Source organism: Prionailurus viverrinus, chromosome B1 (assembly GCF_022837055.1).
Source record: "Prionailurus viverrinus isolate Anna chromosome B1, UM_Priviv_1.0, whole genome shotgun sequence".
In the NCBI taxonomy this organism is placed as follows: Eukaryota; Metazoa; Chordata; class Mammalia; order Carnivora; family Felidae; genus Prionailurus; species Prionailurus viverrinus.
The window spans coordinates 144,279,363-144,301,813 of NC_062564.1; the positions used below are offsets into that span (position 1 = coordinate 144,279,363).

The 22,451-nt window shown below is 42.3% G+C and overlaps 1 protein-coding gene across 3 annotated transcripts in view; it reads right to left on the bottom strand.

Annotated features, from left to right (window-relative positions):
* The window catches only part of FAM47E (family with sequence similarity 47 member E), a 36,433-nt gene that overhangs the window by 8,068 nt on the left and 5,914 nt on the right, over positions 1–22,451 (bottom strand). For all 3 annotated transcript variants that reach the window (XM_047856280.1, XM_047856279.1, XM_047856278.1), the window contains exons 3-6: positions 20,949–21,088; positions 14,881–15,031; positions 11,705–11,887; positions 5,737–5,892 (exon numbers count right to left, since the gene is read on the bottom strand). In XM_047856280.1, the coding sequence (XP_047712236.1) occupies positions 5,737–5,892; positions 11,705–11,887; positions 14,881–15,031; positions 20,949–21,088 (630 nt within the window). The remainder of the gene's footprint in view (positions 1–5,736; positions 5,893–11,704; positions 11,888–14,880; positions 15,032–20,948; positions 21,089–22,451) is intronic.

The window sequence follows — 22,451 nt, forward strand, 5'->3', positions numbered from 1 at the left end:
TCTATTTGCCTTACTTGGAACTATCAACACTATACCTGGACAATCATGCCTCAAGAGTTCATTGAGGCTCTTTCTCACCTCTCTAGAGCACTTCACCTAGGGTTAAGCACACTCCAGTTCCAAGGGAAATCAACCCTTTTGCAATATATAGAAGACCTCTTGCTATGCTCAGCTACTAAAGAGGAATCCATAAAAGATTCCATTTATTTGCTACAGCAGTTAGCTGAAAAGAGACACAAAGTCTCTAAGAAAAAATTATAATTATCTCTAGACATTGTTCATTACCTGGGTCATTATCTAAGCCCTGGAGGAATTCAGCTGTCTCCCAAAAGAATTAAGTTAATCCAGGAATTTCTGTCAACCAGGTGACAGATTTGTGGATTACTAGGCTTGGCTTGTTACTGCAGCCTATGGACTCCTAAATTTTCTCTATTAGCTACCCAACTCTAGGAACTGACGAAAATTTCAGTCCCTGAACACTTTCCTTGGGAAGACAAACAGGAACAGACTTTTAGGAGACTAAAGCAAGAGCCTTAAGAACTGCCTGCCTTGGGGCCACCTAACTATCCAAAACCTTTCACCTTATTTGTGCAGGAAAGGGATAATCAAGCCCTGGGAATGCTCACACAAGAGCATGGTAATAAATGTAGATCTATTGCCTCGTACAGTACACAACCTGATTGAGTTGCTCATGCCTATGTAGCTACCTTAAGGCTACAGTCACAGTTGCAAAGCAAGTAGAACCCTCATCAGATCTGACCCTAGGAAATGATGTTTCCTTGCAAACTTCACCCACTGTCCAAAGTCTTCTTAACTCAGAATTGACAACATTTCTTGCAAGTAAACTAACTTCCTATGAGATCCTTCTGCTTTCACCAATCTGTGTCTTAAACTTTGCAACACCTTTAGGGCGCCTGGGTGACTCAGTTGGTTAAGCATCCAACTCTTGATTTTGGCTCAGTGATGTCACAGTTCATGGGATCAAGCTCCATGTCAGGCTCTGTGCTATCAACACAGAGCTTGGGATTATCCCTTTTTCTCTTCCCCTTCCCCATTTTCACTCTCTTTCTCTCTCAAAATAAATAAATAAACTTAAAAAAAAAAACTATTAAACTTTGCAACACCCTTAATCCTGCTATGTTACTACCTCTATCTGAAGGAGGCAAATCCATGACTACAGGGTACTAATGTCCCATTTTGTGATACCATGTCCTTATGGATGAGATACTCCTTTACTCCTGATCTAACCTTTGTGATGGGTCATACTGTAGAAATGAAAAAAATGGCTGTGCTGTTACTACCGAACATGACCTACTCGAAAGAGGAAATATTTCATAAGCTAAATCCATGCAACAAGCAGAGCTCCACGCCCTTTCCAGAGCATGCCAATTATCAGAAGGACAAACTTAAAATACTGATAGCCAGTATGCCTTGGGGGTCATCCATGAGTCAGGGATATTACAGAGAAAAAGGGGCTTTCTTATGTCCTCTGGGACTCAGTCAAAAATGTACAAGTAAATGATCTTCTTACTGCTATCCTCTCACCTCCTGAAATTGCTGTCATCAAAATTGAGGCTCATACTGAAAGATTGAACCTGAGTGTCAGGCAAATGCCCCAGCTGACTTTCATGCAAAGGCAACAGCAAAAAAGTCTATAAAGATTGTGGCACATATGGATGAAATCCATTCTGCTTCTGCAAAAAAAAAAAAAAACCAAAAAAACAAAAACAACCCCTCATTGCCAGATTTTTCCATCCTAATGTCCTTGTAACATGGCAATAGTCTGCTCCGGAGTCAGAAATTAAGATGGGTAAGCAAGGGCTGTAAATTAAATGAACAGTTGGGGCCATGGGAAACCCAAGACAGCTGCTTGGCTCTTCCTGGATCCCTGACAAACCCCACTTTTTGGTTTTTGCATTACTAAACCCACCACTGGGCATTTAAGATGAACTCAAATTATGAATTGACATTGGGGGAGAGACTTCTATAAAATTGCAAAAAGAGTCTGCAGCAATCTGACCTGCCAAGTCCATAATCCTAGAAAAACTATTTTTGTCTTCAAAGACCTCAGACCTCCTCCCTCTGGACCCTTTGAACAGCTGCAGCTGGACTTCATTAAACTGCCACTTCATGTGAGTTTCAGTATGTTCTTGTCACTGCACTTGTGTGTTGTAGATTCCTTGAAGCCTTCCCCTGCTGCAAGGGTGATGCCCTCACAGTACAAAGAAACTGTCAGAGAATTTGTTTCCCATTGGGGGATAGCTTCCACAATCTCCAGTGATCAAGTACCCATTGCCAAGTACCCATTTGACTTGACATATCATGTGAGGCTTAATGAAAACCTTGCCAACTTTTTGGAATTATCATTGTCTTTATCACCCTGACTCATCAGGCAAGGTTGGGAGAACTAATGGGATCCCCAAACTTAAAATTTCTAAACTTGCTGAAATAACTGGGCTCCCCTGGCTGACGGTATTGCCTTTGGTCTTCCTGACTGTTTGCAGCACCCCCTTTGGGAAACATAAACTCACTCCTCAGGATCTGGTCACCAGCAGACCAATGTCTTATACAACCTTCGGCTGATCCCTTGTTGTCTCATGCTAGTATGACCAGCTAATGTCTTTACTGTCTGATGCTTAAGCCTATCATCAACAGATTAAAGAAGACTTCCCTGATCCCAATTCAAGGGATCCTGTTGGTCAGTCTAGAGTCTGGTGATTGGGTACTCTAGAAGCATCATCAGAGGAAGACAACCCTTGAGCCCCATTAGAAGGGATCTTACCAAGTACTCCTGACCACTGACACTACTACAAAACTAGAGGGCATTGAGCCCTGGACACACATCTCACAGCTAAAGAAACCTCCACTTGAACTCTGGTCCTGTACAGATGCTGGAGACCTTCGAATCACATTGATGAGGAAGAGAAGTATCTGGCACCAAAGTAGACTGCTTCTACCCAAAACACTGGGTAGTCAACATTTCATAATTTGACTAAACATGAAACCCCTTCTTCTTCTATTTCTTTTCATTACTCTAACATTGCCCAGGAAAGATAATTCTATCATCTGTCTCTCCCAGTCCATTGCTAAGGGAGGCAAACTTTCAGATTTGTCAAACTGGATTTGTCATCATGCAAGAGACAAGAGACCCACTGGTCCTCCCTGTGACTAATTTCTCTTATATTCCCAATGTCACCACAAACTACAGTCGACCCCTGCTCAGAAGTAGACACATTTACCTATGTGAATCTTCATACATTTGCACCCCCACATTCCCATGATTATCAAGATCAGATCTGCCCCCACTCACCAAGAGATCTCAGCAGCAGCATCCATCTTTGTAAGGCATTTAGGATGACTTTTTATCTCAGGCTAGGTGATTCTCTTCCCATATGCACTAAAAACCTGACTGACCTCTGGTTTAGGAACAAATACAAATCAGACTATGACCAGAGACTTCTCCTTAACTCTTGGGGACATTGCAGATTCCATTGCTAAGACACGAGCTGCCCAGGAAAGATCCGTAGACTCTCTGGCCAAAGTCGTTCTTGATAACAGGATTAGCTTTTAGCTGAGCCAGGAGGTGTCTGTGCTGTGGCCAACACCACATGCTGTACCTGGATTAACACTTCTTGGGAAGCTGAAACTCAGTTACATAACATCACCGAGCAAGCCACTTGGCTTCAAAGGGTGACTCTTACTGCTGGGTCGTTCTCCGTTTTCCGATTAGTTGGGTCTCAGGAACCATGACTCCAAAGAGCACTCCAAACAGTGGGAATTAGCCTGCTTAGAATTTTCATAACAATCCCCCTGGTGTGTTCCAGTCTCTCAAAATCTCGAAATGCATGTTTATAGCTGCTAATCACCAAGCAAATGATCTCCTTAAGGCTGGAACATCAAAAAAGGGACAAAGAGAATGACTGGCTAAAAAATTGTGAGCCTCGAGTCATGACCTGTAAATGCCACAGAGATTCATGAAAAAAACAGGATCCACAAAAGCTTTGAGAACTACAGAGCACTAGCTGAGATTGGCACTAATACCTTATATTTTGATCACACCTCTCAGTTTGGCTGACAGTTTCATGAAAAGGAAGGGCATTGTTAAAAAGAAACAAATGGAGGGGTGTCTTGGTGGCTCAAACGTCCCACTCTTGATCTTGGCTCAGGTCACAATCTCACCATTTGTGAGACTGAGCCCTGCTTTGGGCTCTGCACTGACAGAGCGTGGGATTCTCTCTCTCCCTCTCTCCCTGCCCCTCCCCTCCCTGCTCACTTGTGCTCTCTCTCTCTCTCTCTCCTTCTCAAAATAAATAAACTTAAAAAGAAAAAGAAGGAAACGGAGTCACTTACATTAAGTGCCACCAAGATTTAATACCTAATCTAATTGCAGTTTCAGCCTCCCCCAGGAGCGGAATTTTAAACCCATTAGTCTGGGATTTCCAGATCAGCACTAGTGATGTACTCTGCATAGGACCCCGTGCTTCCACCTTAGAAAGGAGACCTTGCCAGAACAATCTTTTCTTTTGCTGATAATTTCCTTGACCCAGCCCATTTCTGCCTATAAAAGCCTTCCATTTTATACAGCTCTTTGGAGCACCCTTCTATTTGTTAGGTAAGATGCTGCCCAATTCACGAGTCATTGACTAGAGCCAATCACACCTGTAAATTCACTTGGTTGACTTAAACTTCAAAGGGCACGATAATCTGAAAAGATTTGATGCAGTCCCAACATCTTTGGGGCATTCACACATCTTTTTGGTTTTACCTTTCATTTATTTGAATTTGAAAATTGGATGGATAAGTTTATGTTATTGTAATTCAGTTCTTTAAAACCATTTCACCTTCCAAATGAACTCTGTCAAGAACATACCAAAGTCATGTGTTCCCAGCAAGATAGCCAAGTCCTCATAGTGACTGTCCCCTCCCAACATCCTGTCACTCCTGTGTCTTGTGAATTGGGATGCTATAGTCAAGTGGCACCAACTAAAGTTAATAGGGAAATTCAATCTTCAGGAAGTACAAAAGTGTGATTTCTAAAAATCATTAGAGAACAATCCCGTTGTTTTGACTCCTCCCTATGTCTAAGCTGCCTGGTAAACAATCTTTTACTGTAATATATAACTGAATTTCCAAAATTTAAACATTACTTCTTTTTCATGAACTGACTGTCACCGTTGTGGCAAACATCTTTACTCATGTTCACCATCAAAATGGAATAATTTTGCAAAATTCCTTACGCCTTTAAGAATTAGTCTTTAAGAATATATTTCTAAAAAGAGAACTTATAGACACCTTAAAACAAAAGTTTTGCATCTATTTTTGAACTCTTTAACAGGCACCCATTGCTGACAAAAAAAACCAGCTTCACATGTATTTACTCAAAGAGAACCCATGACGTTATATCCACTCTGAGTACTGGGGTGGTCCTACCAGGTCACCCCACCCTTTGAACAGCCAATTTATCCATAGAATCCATTGTTCCAAGAATGCTAGGAATATGATGAATGGTTGCCCCATCTTTTGAGACATTGTGTCTACCATAAAGCCAGGAGATTTCAAGTCTTACTTACTACACATACAATGTGTATATGTGTAACCTCATAGAATGGCTTGGCTTTCTCATTGCCGAGTTCAATACGCAAGCAGTAAGACCTTCTGGAACCTCTGTTCCACCCAGAACTTTAACTTCACCATGAGATGGCAATCAGATGATCAAATCTCAGGACATACACGTACCCGTTCCTGCAGCTCCTTTTTAAAATTCTCATCTTGAGCTTTACATGAGACCTTAGGGTCAACCAAAGGTTCATCTGCTCTTTGCTTTTTCCACAACTTGGTGTTCAGGTACCAGGCTCCATACTTCATCTTCACATACTTTGGTTTATAAGAATTCTACAGAAAATAACATAATTCCCAATTTCATTAGGTTTTTTTTATGTTTGTCACTTCAGTAAGTCTAAGATTTAGCTTATGAAAGCAGTAGGATTTTTTTAAGTTTATTTAGTTTGAGAGAGAAAGAGCGGGGGTGGGGGGTGGAGGCAAAAAGAGGGAGAGAGAGAATCCCAAGCAGGCTCCTTGCTGTCAGCACAAAGCCTGACATGGGGCTCTATCTCATAAATCATGAGATCATGACCTGAGCAGAAATCAAGAATCAGACGCTTAATGGACTGAGCCACTCAGGTGCCCTGAAAGCAGTAGCATTTATATTTAGCTTATGATTGATCCTTGCCAAAGTATTTTATGAAGTTTCTGTATGCTTTGACTTACAAAGATATCATGAAAGTTTCATAATTGAGAAAATAATGTAATGGTTAAGCATGGCCTTTGCATTTAGACAAACCCGGGTTTAAATCCAGCCTCCCCTACTTAGTAGCTGTGAGTCTGTGGGCAAATTAGTTAATTTTTCATCTGCACAATGGAGACAATAGTATCCATCCATAGGGTTGTAGGAAACATTAAAGGAGAAAGTTATGTAAAGCAGCTAGAAATCATATAAAAACACATATTTCACTGAAGGGATAATGACCTTAAACAATACTTAGTCAACCAAAATAATGAGTTATAGACTTACTATGAGCCCAGCACTGTGCTTAACCTTATAAATGCTATACTACTTTTCATCAAAATGCTATCCAACAACAGCAACAACAATAACAAAATTGCCATCTAACACCAATCTCTTGCCTCTGATTGGAAGAGAGAAAGAGGAGGGAGAATAGATGTCATTCCTTTCTTTCTCCCGTTCCTCAGTAGTGCAGGAGGGATGTAAAGAGATCTGTTGGATCATAGCTTGACAGTGTAGATGTAATACCCACAATGTCTCATAACAAAAAGGGGTCTAACTCTTGAGCAAGGCAAATATGAAACCACCAAGATTCTGCTCCTCTCTATTCTCACTCACATTTAAACCTGAGGCAGAGGGGCGCCTGGGTGGTTCAGTCGGTTAAGCATCCAACTTTAGCTCAGGTCATGATCTCGCGGTCTGTGAGTTCAAGCCCCGCGTTGGGCTCCGTACTGACAGCTCAGAGCCTGGAGCCTGCTTCGGATTCTGTGTCTCCCTCTCTGCCCCTCCTCTGCTCATAGTCTGCCTCTCTTTCTCTCTCTCAAAAATAAATAAACATTTTTTTAAAATGTAAAAAACCCGAGGCACAATGTGTGGGTCATTCTAGAGTCAGGTTAGATTGTCTTTCTGAAGCAGAGAGGACAGGACAGTGCAGAGGGAGGGGAAATCCCTTCTCAGAGCTGGATTCAGAACTTTGATCCCTCTGTTTCAAGCATACTGTTGAAAAATTGCAACCACCTCACAACACTCCTTGTCTCCCTTCCCTGTGTCATTTCTCTTTCACAGTACAGATCATCATTTCATATGCTATATATTCTTCTCATTGCTTGTCTCACCTCTCATCTTTTAAAATGTAAGCCTCAGAGATTGTTCCCAGATACAACCCCCTGGGCATCTAGAGCAAAACTTATGACATAATAGGTGCTCAACAAATATTTGTGGTTTTTTTTAATTTTTTTTAACGTTTATTTATTTTTTGAGAGACAGAGACAGAGCATGAGCTGGGGAGGAGACAGAGATGGGGGAGGGGGGAGCGGGGAGTCACAGATTCTGAAGCAGGCTCCAGGCTCCGAGCTGTCAACACAGAGCCTGACCCGGGGCTTGAATTCATGAACCATGAGATCATGATCTTAGCTAAATCAGACGCCTGACTGAGCCACCCAGGCACCCCATTATTTGTTGAATGAAAATTGGGTTGCTCAAGTTTGGCATCATTGACACTTTGAGCTGGATAGTCCTTTGTTGGGGGGTTGGGGAGAGGGCTGTCCTGTGCATTGTAGGAACTTTAGCAGCCTCTCTGATCTCTCCTCAGTAGATGCCAGTAGCACTGCCTCCCCCATATTGTGACAACGAAAAATATCATCTGCAGACATGGCCAAATAACCCCAGGTGGGAAGGGGGGCAAAATCACCCTCAATTGAGAATCACTGAATAAACGGAAGGCAGGAAGGAGAGAGAAGAAAAAAATTAAAAGGAGGGGATGAAATCTATAGTACAGATCTGAGTTCTGAAATATGTTATGCTGTTGGGTGACTGGTAATCATTCAAGACTCAGCACAAACGTGATTTCTTCTGGGAGGCTTTACCTGAATCCCCCCCTCAGCCCATGCTTGGTGGAATTGATTACTTCTTCCCATGTCTTCTATGAACCATGACCGCATGCCATGACAGTTCATCATTTGCCTGTTGACCCAACTAAGCTATAAGCTCCTTAAGTGCAGGAAACAGGCCTTCGTGTCAGCTTCGTTTGTCCCCAGCACTTCTCGGCACACGGCAGTGGATACCCAGAAATGTTTGTTGAAGGATTGTACAGACAAATGGGTGGATTAACATCCGGGGCAAAGGGAGATGCGGAATAGAGGCACAGACTGCTGTGAGAGATCAGAAGTAAGAATAAAGTAATGTCAACCTGAAAAATCTCCATAGAAAAGCTGGCATATGACCTGTGTCTAAAGGAAGATATAAGAAGGTGGACGTGAAAGAGGGGCACTTCAGACAGAGAATACTGTGAGCAAAAGTAAGGTAGTGGGAAAGCTCAGAGTTTTAAAGACGAAAGAGGAGTGTAACAGGCCTGAGAGTATGTGGGGTAAAAAACAAAAACAAAAACAAAAACATGGGGATTTCCACTTCTGAGAGGGACCAGATTTACCCCTCCACGTGCAACTACCAGAGAACAGGAATAAATATAAATATGAATATAAATGTAAAAGCTTATAAGACACTAGACATCAAAGAGCAAGGACAGGGATCCCTGACAGACAAGAAACAAACAAGGTAAGTCCCACAATTGTCCCAGCTCACTGTGTTGAGCGACTTTCCAGGCCACCGCACAGACAGATGCTCAGAGTTGAGGAGACAGAATTGAGAGTGCAGACCAAGGCGGTTACATTTTGCAGCAGAGGAACAGAATGTGAGAACTGCATAGAGAGGGAACTCCAGAGGTTTGTAGAGGGTCTCCCTCAGCACATGTAAGGGAGGAAACAACCTGAGCACAGGGACAGAACCAACCAAAAGGATTAGAAGAAACAGTGCCCAGCATGTACACAGAGCCAGGAAGAGCCAGCATGTTCACAGAGCCAGAAACCTAAAGATTCACAGGACACTGGGTAGAAGAGACTGAAGGGTCTTCCCGCAGTTGTAGAGAATTAGCTACGGACTGAACATCACTTCAACCCTTCCTAACAAATTTTAAAAACCAAGACCCAAAAGGATCAAACTTTTCCAAATAACTTTAACTACATCCCAGAGCAAAACTCAAGTTTATAATAAAAATACCCTGCCCAAATAAGGTAAAATCCACAATGTCTGGCATCTACTAAAAAATCACCAGGCATACAGAGAGGCAAGAAAACATGATCTACAATGAAGAGATAAATCAATTCATGGCAACTCACATAGAACTGATGCAGATGTTAGAAGTGGCAAACAAGATCAAAAACAGTTATTATAACTGCATTCCTCATGTGTAAGATTAAGGAGAGACGTGGAAATGGTTTTTTAAACACTCAAGTCAAATTTCTTGAAATGAAAATTATAATGTATGAGATGAAAAACACACTAGACAGGATCAGCGGCTGATTAGACATTGCAGAAAGAACAGATTAGAACGTTTAAAGACAGCAGTAGCAACAGAAGAAAAGAAGAATCAAAACTGAACAGAAAAAGAAAAGCTTCACAGAGCAGCTGAGTTGGGAGACCACTCCATGCAGCCTAATTACACGTAATTGGAGTCTTTGGAGGGGGCAGGGGAGGGGCTGAGACAAAAAAATGTTTGAAGGAATAATGGTCAAGATGTCTCCAAATTTGATGAAAACTATAAACCCATGGATCAAAGAGGTTCAACAAACCCCAAGCACAAGAAATGTATACCAAGGTGTATATAATAATCACATCACCCACCACCAGTGACAAAGAGAACATCTTTAAAGTCGCCACAGAAGAACACACATCCAGAAAGACAAAGACAAGGAGGGCATCAGGTTTCTCACCAGAAACAATACAACCAAGACAAAAAATAAAAATAAAGTACCAAAAAAAATAAAAATAAAAAACTGTGAACCGAGCATTCTATACCCACAAAAACATCTTCAGAAGGAAGGCAGAATAAGGATATTTTCAGACATACAAAAGCTGAAGGGTTCAATCACCAGCAGATCGACACTAGAAGCAGTGTTAAAGGAGGCCCTCCAGGCGGAAGGAAAGTGATACCATATGGAAACGTATTTGAACTTTTACATAGTGACCCTCTGCCTGCCAGTCAAAAGTTCAATTTTGGCAATAACCACCACGGTTTATAGAGCCGTGGTTGTGCAACTATTGTACATACAGGGAATTGAGCAATTTGATTCAGCACAGATTCAGGACAAGCTGTGGTTCAGACCTCAGGTGTGATGGACATGATTTGCCTGTCCAGCATCACTTTGCATTTTACCTTTTAGAAAGATGAGGTTGGGGTGGGTGGGGGGGGGTGCCTGGGTGGCGCAGTTGGTTAAGTGTCCAGCTCTTGGTTCTGGCTCAGGTCATGATCTCATGGTTCATGAGTTCAAGCCCCTCATCTGACTCCACACTGTCAGTGCTTTGGACTGCTTAGGATTCTCTCTCTCTCTCTCTCTTTCTCTCTCTCTCTCTCTGCCCCTCTCCTGTTTGTGCTCATGCTCTCTCTCTCTCCTCTCTCTCTCTCTCAAAAAAAAAAAAAAATAGAAAGATGAGGGGGAAATGGGAAATTTAAAGTGCTATTAGTGCTGGAATGCATAGTTTTCATAAACCTTATACAACAGAACCAAGGATGGAAAACATCACCTTTGTAAAAACAGGTCAGCTGACTGTATTCAACTATAAAGGACAACGTTAATATGTTTATACGTTAGAAATACAGCATCAAAGATTACATGTAAAAGACAGAGGGAAATTGGAGATAATATATTCTTTTTCATTCAGAGAAAGGAGCTTCTCCACTCTCACCACCACCCCCACCACCACTTAGCTACTTAAATCTGTTGTTGCACTGATACAATTTGATACATGTGTATATGCATTTGCAGCTGTACATGGTGTAGAAAAGTAGAAAAGAACTTAAGAGTCCATACTTCTTCCCTTAGGAACACAGAATGTTTCTTCTCCTCTGTTTCCTTCTATCTTCACCCGCAAGAGGTATTGAAGAACTGAGCCATTTGTTAATAATCAGGCAACATGTGGTCAAGAGTAATGGTTTGTGGTCATTAAGACTCTCCCCAAAATTCAAGAATTCTTTACACAGAATAAACAACTTTCATGATCATTAATGGCAGCATTCAACTCTTGGATTAGTAAACATTCATATATATTCCCATCAACTGTTAGGATTTCAACATATAAAACACAACAAGAGAGAGGATGTCAACCTATAAACACATAGAAATAACAATGATTATTCAGTTATTAACAATAATGCTGAATGGCATGCCTTGTTTGTATAAATGGCTTTATTATATATATTAAATATTCATTGATTTAACAAATATTTATTAAACACCAAAAAAAAAAATTCAAGAATCCTACTCAAAAAAGCCAATGCCCTGCTGAAGTACCAGAAATCAAGAACATTTAAGGTTTTAATTCAACTGAGTTTTCTTGATTTTTAGACTTCTCCTCATTGGCAATTACCTGCAGTTTCCGGTGTTTCTGCTCATAGTCTAGTTTCTGGAAAAATCGTGGCTCCCGCAGTTTCTTTACCTCCAGAGGAACCTGGTTGAGTCTCATTGTGTGGAGCACATCATGGCTTGGTTTGCTCCAGTAGTCAATGTCAAACTGTTTCAGGATGAACTCTTCATCAATGTTTGAACTTCCCTGGAAGAATATCACATTGCATGAATCAAGGACAAATGGTGAAATTCTTCTTTACTCTAAGGGAGGCATTTGACTATGGCTAGAGAAGAGGTAGCTTGAAAGAGAGGTAGAAAATGCTCAGTCAGCATTTACCAGAGACAAGAACTTCTGGGGCTCCGGAGGGCTTTGTCAGTGCATTAAGAGACAACTTAGGGGGCTCCTGGGTGGCTTGGTCGGTTAAGCGTCCGACTTCAGCTCATGTCATGATCTCATGATTCGTGAGTTCGAGCCCCGCGTCGGGCTCTGTGCTGACAGCTCAGAGCCTGCAGCCTGTTTCAGATTCTGTGTCTCCCTCTCTCTCTGCCCCTCCCCTGTTCATGCTCTGTCTCTCTCTGTCTCAAAAATAAATAAATGTTAAAAAAAATTTTTTTTAATAAATAAAAAAAAGAGACAACTAGCACCAGCCAGCATGAGTCCCTGAGCTGAGAAAAATTCAGTCGATTTAATCATAAGCAGACTTCTGAGTGCATAAAGAAGATGTGACAGACACACACACACACACACACACACACACACACACACACTGAAATAGTACTCAGCCATAAAAAAGAATGAGATCTTGCCATTGGTGACAACATCAATGGATCCAGAAGGTATTGTGCCAAATGAATTGAGACAAACAGAGAAAGACGTATGATTTCACCTATGTGTGGAATCTAAAAAGCAACACAAATGAACAAACAAACGAGAAAACAGAAAGAGACCCATAAATAGAGAACAAATTGGTGGTTGTCAGAGGGAGGGTGTGGGGAATAGGCGAAATGGGTGAAGGGGACTGGGAAGTACAGCTTTCTAGTTATGGAAGGAATAAGTCATGGGGATAAAAGGTACAATATAGGAATATAATCAGTAGTATTGTAATAGCATTTTATGGTGACAGATGGTAACTACACTTGTGATGAACATAGCCAAATGTATAGAACTGGCAAATCACTATGTTGTACACCTGAAACTGAAATAAGATAAATGGATTCAGATAGAGGAGAGCAGCCAAGAGACAGAGAGAACGCCTAACAACGTTTTAGCACCTAGATCCAGCTATACCTGAAACTCCCTGGATGGTTCCCTTTCTACCTTAATCCAGTCTGAACTATATTTCAGTCACCTGCCAATGAAATAGTCCTAAATAATACACTGACTAAAACTGATTAATGTTCTAAAAAAGGGAAGGAAGATTGCAAATCCTAGAAGGTCTTTTTTTTTAATAATAAATTTTTTTTTCAACGTTTATTTATTTTGGGGGGGGACAGAGAGAGACAGAGCATGAACGGGGGAGGGGCAGAGAGAGAGGGAGACACAGAATCGGAAACAGGCTCCAGGCTCTGAGCCATCAGCCCAGAGCCTGACGCGGGGCTCGAACTCACGGGCCGCGAGATCGTGACCTGGCTGAAGTCAGACGCTTAACCGACTGCGCCACCCAGGCGCCCCTAGAAGGTCTTAAATCCAGTAAAAACCTAAGGAATCTGTATCTACAGGGACTCAGGAACACAACCCAATAAGTAGGTTCTTAGAAGGAGGGAAAGAAAAGACTTTAATAACTAAGTCAAAAATCCATTTATGTCAGAAATACCTTTTGTGAAGGTTGTAGTTAAGCATAACTGCCCAAGTACTTAAATATAACTGAGAAAAACGAGTTGAAGAAGGAGTGAAGGACAGAAAGAAAGAAAGACATTGAAATAGAAAATAAAGATATGAAACAACAGAGTAGGGAAAATGAATAGTTATTAGCCAAAGTATACAAACTTTCAGTTATAAGATGAGTAGTTCTGGGAATCTAAGTTACAGCGTGGTGACTATAATTGACAATATTGTATTTAGGCTTGAAAGTTACCAAGAGAGTAGATCTTAAATGTTCTCACTGCACTCAAAAAAAGGTAATTATATGAGGTGATGGATGTGTTAACTAACCCTATTGTGGCAATCATTTTGCAATATGTGTGTGTGTGTGTAAAATTATCACATTGTACACCTTAAACTTACATAATGTTATATGTCAGTTATATCTCAATAAAGATGGCAAAGAAAGCGAGCCACTAAAAAGAAAGAAAGAAACAACAGCAATGTGGCATATAAACAATAAACATTTGAATAGGCTGCAAGTTTGCAAACTTTCCAGAAACATCATCTACAGGACACATTTCTATTACAAATGGTAACAGAGTCATAAAGATTCCTTTATGACTTTGATTATTTATCATATGTGAACACTGTTTTTTAGTAATAGTAACTCTGAGCTTGACTTTAATGTTTATTTTTGAGAGACAGACAGCAAGCGACAGAGGGGCAGAGAGAAGAGGAGACACAGAATCTGAAGCAGGTTCCAGGCTCTGAGCTGTCAGCACAGAGCCCGACGCGGGGCTCAAAGTCACAAATCGTGAGATCATGATCTGAGCCGAAGTCAGACACTTAACTAACTGAGCCACCCAGACGTCCCGTGAGCTTGACTTTAAAAAGTAGGCTGTAAGCAGGTGTCTGGGTGTCTCAGGCTGTTAAGCATCAGACTCATGATTTTGGCTCAGGTCATGATCTCATGGGTTGGTGAGTTCAAGCCCTGCATCGGGCTCCATGCTGACAGTGTAGAGCTTGCTTGGGATTCTCTCTCCTTCTCTTTCTGCACCTCCCAGACTCAAGCACTCTCTCTCTCTCTTTCTCTCTCTCTCTCTCTCAAAATAAATAATTAAACTTAAAAAATAACAGTAGGTTGAGGGGCGCCTGGGTGGCTCAGTCGGTTGAACATCCGACTTCGGCTCAAGTCATGATCTCACAGTCCGTGAGTTGAGCCCTGTGTCGGGCTCTGTGCTGACAGCTCGGAGCCTGGAGCCTGCTTCGGATTCTGTGTCTCCCTCCCTCTGACCCTCCCCCGTTCATGCTCTGTCTCTCTCCGTCTCAAAAATAAACATTAAAAAAATTAAAAAAAAAATAAAAGTAGGTTGTAAATCCTACTACTAACTTACAAAAGAAGTAGCCCAGTTGCAGAAGTCACTAACTCCTTTGCGTACATTTTCATGAAGAAGAGGACCATCTTGGTGTAGCAAATCTGTTTCACTTGGCTTCTTTTCTTTAAAAAGCCATTGACCTGGATGCGACCCAGGAGTCTTCTTGGGACTAAGGACAGTGAGATCACCAAAGAATCGCAACATGAGACACCATGAATCCAAATAGATTACAAACACTATCTTGAGGGAAGAAGATGATAATGCAAGCATTTCAGTCTCTCACAAGCTCACTAGGTCTACGTTAATTTTCCAAAAACCACATCCTCATTATCAGTATCATAAAGGCAAATATATCATGATTAGTTATAATAATTAAAATGTATGCAGCATTTTACCATTATAAGTTGATTTTTTGAAACTATGAGTGCCATTTATGAAGACATGTGCCAGGTAAAAGCCCAAATTACTGTGCTTGGAGACAGCCAAAGCCAGGAGATATCCTTGACTTCTCTCTCTCTTGTCCCTAAAATCCAGCCCATTAATAAATCTCGTAGGTTTTAACTCTGTCTCTTTCTCTGGACTGTTGCAGTGCTTCTCACTGGTGTCTCCGATCTTCTCTTGGGGCCCGAACCCCCAACCGCTAATTCATCTCTGTACTGCAGCTAAAACAGTCATTTCAAAATATAAATCTGGCCGTACCAAATGCTGCTACCCTTCACCCTCAATTAAACCTCTCGATAGCTTCTTTTTTTAAATTGAGTTATAATTCCCATACCATAATACTTACCATTTCAAAATATACAATTCAGTGGCTTTCATATATTTACAAAGTTATGCCACCGATACCATGATCTCATTCTGGAACATCTTGATCACCCCAGAAAGAAGCTTGTAAGCATTGACAGTCATTCTTCATTTCCCCCATTCTCTCTGCTCCTGAAAACCAGAAATCTACATTCCACCTCTAAGGGTTTGCCTATTCTGGACAATTTATCTGAATAGAACCTTATACTATATGGTATTTTGTGTCTGGTTTCCTTCACTTAGCATAACATTTCAAGGTGTGTACATGCTATGACATGTATCAGGACTTTATCCCTTTTTATGGCTAAGATTCCATTGTTAGACCTCATTTTGTTTATCTATCATCAGTTGACGGGCACCCGAGTTGCTGCCCCTTTGGACTATTGGGCATGGTGCTGCTCTGAACATTCAGGTACAAGTTTTTGTGTTCAGTAGCTTCTTGTGACTCTTCCAATGAAGACCTAAGTCTTAACTCAGTTTCCAAGGCTCTTCATGGCCTGGTCCTTGCCTGTATCTCCAGATTCTTCTGGAATTGTGCCATCCTCCCTCACTCTCTGAGCTCCAGCCGTAGTGGCCTTCTCTCAGTTGCATGAATTCATCATGCTGCCTTCAGCCACGGACCCTTTGTACACGTTGTACCATCTGACTGCAACGCCTTCTGCATTTCCTCATCCCCTCCTTATGTTTCAACACACATGTCCCTTCCTCAGGAAAGCATTCACATAGGCTTTCCCCAGAACCCATATTTCATTCCTGGCAACATGTACCTTCTTTTCACAGCACCTAAATATTAATTCATCCATCCACTCATTCAACAAGTATTTACTAAACACCAACTATGTACTAGGCACTGTCCTAGGCATTAGAGTTTAGCTGTAAATAAAGCTTAGGCCCTGTCCTCACATAATTTGCAATTGATTAGGGAGAGACAGGTAGGAAAGAGGTAAACATATGCCAGGTGATTACAAGTGATATAAAGAAAAATAAAACAAGACAGGAGGGATGGAGAGTGAGGACGGGGGCTTTTAATTTGTACAGAGAAATCCTTGCTACCAAAGTGATAGTTGAACAGAGACCCAAAAGAAGAAATTAATCAAGCCATGCAGATATCAAACTATGCAGACACCAGGCAGAAAAGAAAAGCGGGTGCAAAGGCTCCAAGGAATGAGCGTGCTAAGTGTGGATGAGGAACAGCAAAGAGGCCAGTGTGGTTGGAGGGGCAGGATTAAAGGACAGAGTAGCAGACAGTGAGGCCTGAGAGGTCACAGGGGGCCTGATCATAGGGATCTTAGAAGCAACTGTAGGACTCTGGGTTTTAATCTGAACGAGTAAGCAACTGGAGAATTTTTGTTAATCAGGCAAACAAAAACATAGCATTTGTTGTCATCATATATATCCTGCAGTAAATTTTTTTTAATTGAAGTACAGTTGATACACAATGTCTTATTAGTTTCAAGTACACAACACGGTGATTTGACATGTCTGTATGTTATGCTGCGCTCACCTCAGCTGTCACCGTGCAATGCTATTACAATACCATTGACTCCATTCCCTATGCTGTACCTTAACTGGAGAAGTTTGAGCACAGGAATGAGGCTGAAAGAATCATTTTAACTATTGTGTGAAAAATAGACTGGGGCAGGGAGTGGGGTTAACTCCGGAAGCCATGAGACTAGCTAGAAACTATTTCAATCATCCAGGCAAGAGCTGATGGTATCTTGGAATACAGTGACAGTAGTACTGTAGCTGAGAGTCCAGATATATTTCAAAAGGAAAGCCATGAGGGTTTGTTGGCAGGTCGCAACTATTGTTTCAAAAGTAACTGGAAGAAGGGCATTGCCATTTACTGATCAGGAGAAGACGGAAGGCTGAGTAGTTCTGGGGAAGAAATCAAGAGTTCGGTTTTGACTCATTGAGTTTGAGATGCCAATTATACACCCAAGGGAAATGTTGAACATCCATATAAAGAGGGATTGGATGAGGTCACTTAGGTGTGAGTAAACATACAGAAAAGATGTCAGAGACTGATGCATTTAATATTAAAAGGAAGATGAGAAGGGACCAGCAAAAGAAGGTTGGGGAGAGGGTCATTGAAGTAGGAGGAGAAACAAGAAAGGGTGTATTCAAGAGGCTAAGTGAAAAAAAACTGTTTCAAGAAAGAGGACATCATCAATTTTGTCAACTGCTACTGACACATCAAGCATGATGATCACAGAGAAGTGATCAGGTGACACAGAGGTCAATGGTGACCTTGACCAAGGGCAGACCCGTTGCAGTGCTGATGAGTTAAAGAAAGAAGAGGAAGTAAGTATGGGCACCTTTTTCAAAGAGTTTGCTGTAAGGGAAAGGAGAGTCTGTGCTCAATGAGAGTTGTTTTGAAATGGGAGATATTAACTCATGCTATGGTAGGCTGATAACGGCCCTGAAAGAGATCAGGTACTAAACGTTGTACTTTACTTGGAGAAACCATCTATATAGATACAACTAATTTAAGGAGCTTGAGATGGTAAGATTATCCTGGATTACCTGGGTGGCCCCTAAATGCCATCACTAGTGTCCTTGTAAGAGGAAGGCAGAGGGAGGTTTGACACACACACACAGAGGAGAAGGGGATGTGAAGACAGAGCAGAGAGAGACTTGAAGATGTTGACCTTGAAGACTGGAGTGATGTGGCCATGGCCATGGAATACCAATAGCCACCAGAAGCTTGAAGAAGCAAGGAATGGATTCTCCCCTAGAGCCTCTGGAAGGAACATGGCCTGCTGATACTTTGATTTCAGCACAGTAATACTGATTTTGGACTTCTGGCCCCCTAAACTGTGAGATAATAAATTTCTGTTGCTTTAAACCACTAAATTTGTGTCACTTTGGGGTTTTTTTTGGGGGGGGGGATATTTTTAGAGAGAAGGAGCACAAGTGAGAGAGGGGCAGAGGGAGAGAGGGGGAGAGAGAGAGAGGGAGAGAGAGAGAGAGAGAGAGAGAGAGAGAGAGAGAGAGAGAATCTTAAGCAGGCTCCATGCTCAGAGAGGATCCCATGACCCTGGGATCATGACCTGAGCTGAAATCAAGAGTTGGACACGTAACCGACTGAGCCACCCAGGCACCCCCAATTCGTGTTACTTTGTACAGCAGCCACTGTACAAGAATATGCTAACAGAATATGCTAAGAGTATGCTGACAGAAAAACTTGCCATTACATACTTATACATTCATTTTGCGATGATAATTTATTAAGATATTAGTTTTGTTCATTTCCTCTATACTTTTACCTTCTCTCTTTTCAAGTAGATAACCCATTTGTTTTTCATTTCTTGCCCTGGAGATTTCTTCAGGGTTGACCAGGGAAACTGCCTGCAGTTAAAGGCACAGCCCGCACTGTGCAGAACCCCAAGCTCATTGCAGCAGTCACGCTAGATGTGACAGGTGACGCAGGAAGACACGGGTGGGTGGACAGAGTGTACCACAAATGGCAAGAATAGACAGAAGAATGAGTCCCAAAGACCAGAAAGAAGTTAAAGATCCATCCTGCGATTATTGGGGACCTATCCCACTTTCTTATAGTGTAAGTAATGACCATGATTGAAAGTTTGCTACTCAGTGGGATGAGATGATATAAATAGAAAAAGGAAAGTGGTTTTTTGTAAACACATGGCTTTGTGAACTAAGATTCATACCTTCTGTCTGTACTCGTGCTCCCTTCCACAGCACACTGCAATCACCGTGAGGACAGGGTCCTAGCCTGTTCACCACTAGGTCCTCAGAACCTAGCATTGTCCCTAGGTGCTCAGTAGTACTGTGGTTTGTTGTTGTTGTTGTTGTTGTTATTGTTATTTTGCATAAAGAAAACCAGCTAATAATTCACTGAAGGTCCATTAACTCAAAGATGCTCCTAGGGCCACACCAACCCACACTGTTAAAGTCTCCAAGGGGAGCCCTACTTAGAACACTCCTCTCTCTTCCTCAGCCAGGTTCTGAGCAAAATAATACAAAGGGCAAAGATGGAAGCTAAAATATGACCTTTACTACTGACAGCGGCCATGTTGGAGCACATGGATCTAGGTTCAAAAGGACTTGTGAAGTGAAATCCTGTAACAGGTGGACTGTCCCATGGGGACCCCAGCAGGGACTGGCCGGGGTGGGGCTCCCTTCAGGAAAGGGAGCTGCGTTTCCCATGGGCCATCTCGCTTCCTAGTGGAAGAAAGACAGAGTGTGCCCAGTTGTCTCCCTGGTTTTACCAGGGGGGTACACTCAGCAGCCAGAACAGTGGGGCTCCTGTCACCTTGTGCGTCACTTTAGCAAACATGTATAATTTAATAAAAGCTCTTCGTGGCCATGGGCCTGGGTTCTCTGAGAGTGGTCTAGGGTCTGTGGGTAGGCTGCTCTCCAGTTCTCCCACACTCCCGAGGGCCCACCAGTGATATCATTTAAAGTCACAAGGCGAGGGGCGCCTGGGTGGCGCAGTCGGTTAAGCGTCCGACTTGAGCCAGGTCACGATCTTGCGGTCCGCGAGTTCGAGCCCCGCGTCGGGCTCTGGGCTGATGGCTCAGAGCCTGGAGCCTGTTTCCGATTCTGTGTCTCCCTCTCTCTCTGCCCCTCCCCCGTTCATGCTCTGTCTCTCTCTGTCCCAAAAATAAATAAACGTTGAAAAAAAAAAATTTTTTTTTTAAATAAAAAAAAATAAATAAAGTCACAAGGCGAATTGGTATCCCAAATCTATTTTTGTCAAGCATGTCTACCATGGCATTAACATTTTAGGTTAAATATTACATGACCTGGGAATAGAATAGAAGAGTGTGATACAAAGGAAGGTTGCTGTGAAAATTAAACAAGTGAATGTACAGGTATGTTTGAGGGTAAAATAGAATGTGTTGAAAGTAGTTAAGCATCATCTTTTTAAAGAAGTTTTTAGTTTTTTTAGTTTTTTTTTTTTTTTTCCTGCCCTACAAACTACTAGTCCCAATCGTATTGAATAAAAGGGCTTTTGCCATAGATGATTCAAAGAGCCACTGTGGGCCAATGAATCCGGTTTTCTGCAGTTTTCCCCTTCCCGAACAGCTCTCCTACAGTCATGTACACACACCCATGTTGTATTGCTGGATAATTCACATCCATTTATGAAGTACACACTAAGAATAGGACCCAAGGCTCCTCTCCTTTCTCCTTGGGAACTTAGTTATTTTGCTTCTCACAATGATTCCGAAGATGAGGGGCTTTGAGAAGGTCAGTCCTCGAAGGTTTCATCAGGTGACAGGAAAGAGCGAGGGGGTAAGGACAATACTTACAGTCCCGGGTGGATTTCAGTAGAATGTTTTTTTAAAAGTTTTGCCGGTTCCTTTGTTCTTTTCCTGATGCCCTGACAATAAGCCCAGGTGTCCTCCAGTTTCCTGACGGGATCCAGCACTTCCAGCACCTTTAATAAGAGCTACAAACAGAAAACAGCCTTGAAGAGAAGAAAAATGTGCTGAAAAAGAAGGCTCCTTGATTCTAAAATGGACCAGACCAACAGCATGCCCCTCTGCTTTGCTTTTCCAGCCAGGTTATGCCCTTCATCAGTTTCTGTGCAGGAACCGTGCCGGGCGCTGGGGTAAGCGTCCACCGCCTAGACATTAGGCAGTGCCTCTAGAGGGCTTCTGTAGTTTTTGATGGCCGGGCATCGATTCTTCCTCCTATAAATAACAGTATCTAGATTTTTCTTTGGACCCCAGCCTCGCTCCACAGGCAGGTCAGGTCAAGCAAGACCACAGTGACTGGTTTAGGAACAGGCACCTAATCCAAAGTTTACTCACGGGAACTGGGCTATGGGATTTTGCTGGAAGCACGCCTGCAAAAAGAGGTGTTCTTGGTAGCATTTCAATCTAGAGCTGCTCGTGGCCGTCATAATACCACAGGAAGAGATCCTGCCTCAGAAAGAAGCCAACACACCCAGTTGGGGAGGTCAGACATGGAAATAGGGGCCACAATCCTACGCACCGTCTGCAAGGATGTGGAAATTATCTGTTTGTCACAGGCTCCAAAGCTCTGGCCTGCAGGAGACGGTGGAGAAAAGCCCCAAGTGGAAAACAATTGATGAGAAATTCTAGTTGTCCTTTCTGTAAGCTCCCCTGACACGAATCATTTGTTTATCCATTCGCTCATTCATTATGCACAAATATTGACTGAACGCCAGGTATTGGTGGAACACAGAGAGAGACACAGATAAAGTCCCTGCCCTTGCAGAGATTTTATTCCAGTGAGGAGCCCAGTGGTGACAAGTGCTGTGATGAAAAACAGATCACAGTAAGGGATAGAGAATGAGAGTACAGGAAGTGTTATTTCATGAGACACGTGAGCAAAGATCTGAGGGAAGCGAAGGAGTGAGCCAGGCAGATATGTGGGGGCAGGTGTCCCGGGCACGGAAGAGAGATCTGAACCAGCATGCTGGCTATGTTCACAGAGCAGCCAGGAGGCCAGAGTGGCTGGAGCAGGGTGAGAGCAGAGGAGTAGGTGGTGAGGTTGGAGGAGGAACCGAGCAGGGGTGGGGCAGAGAGCAGGCTGTGCAGGGCCTTTTGGACCATAGCAAGGACTTTAAGAAAGGGCCATCAGAGGGCTTAGCAGAGAAGTTTTCCTTCTTTTCTTTCTCTTTCTCTTTCCTTTCTTTCTTTTCTTTTTCTTTCTTTCTTTTTTTCTTTCTTTCTTTCTTTCTTTCTTTCTTTCTTTCTTTCTTTCTTTCTTTCTTTCATTATATTTTGAGAGAGACAAAGAGAATCTCATGCAGGCTCCACACCCAGCATGGAGGCCCGGCTTAA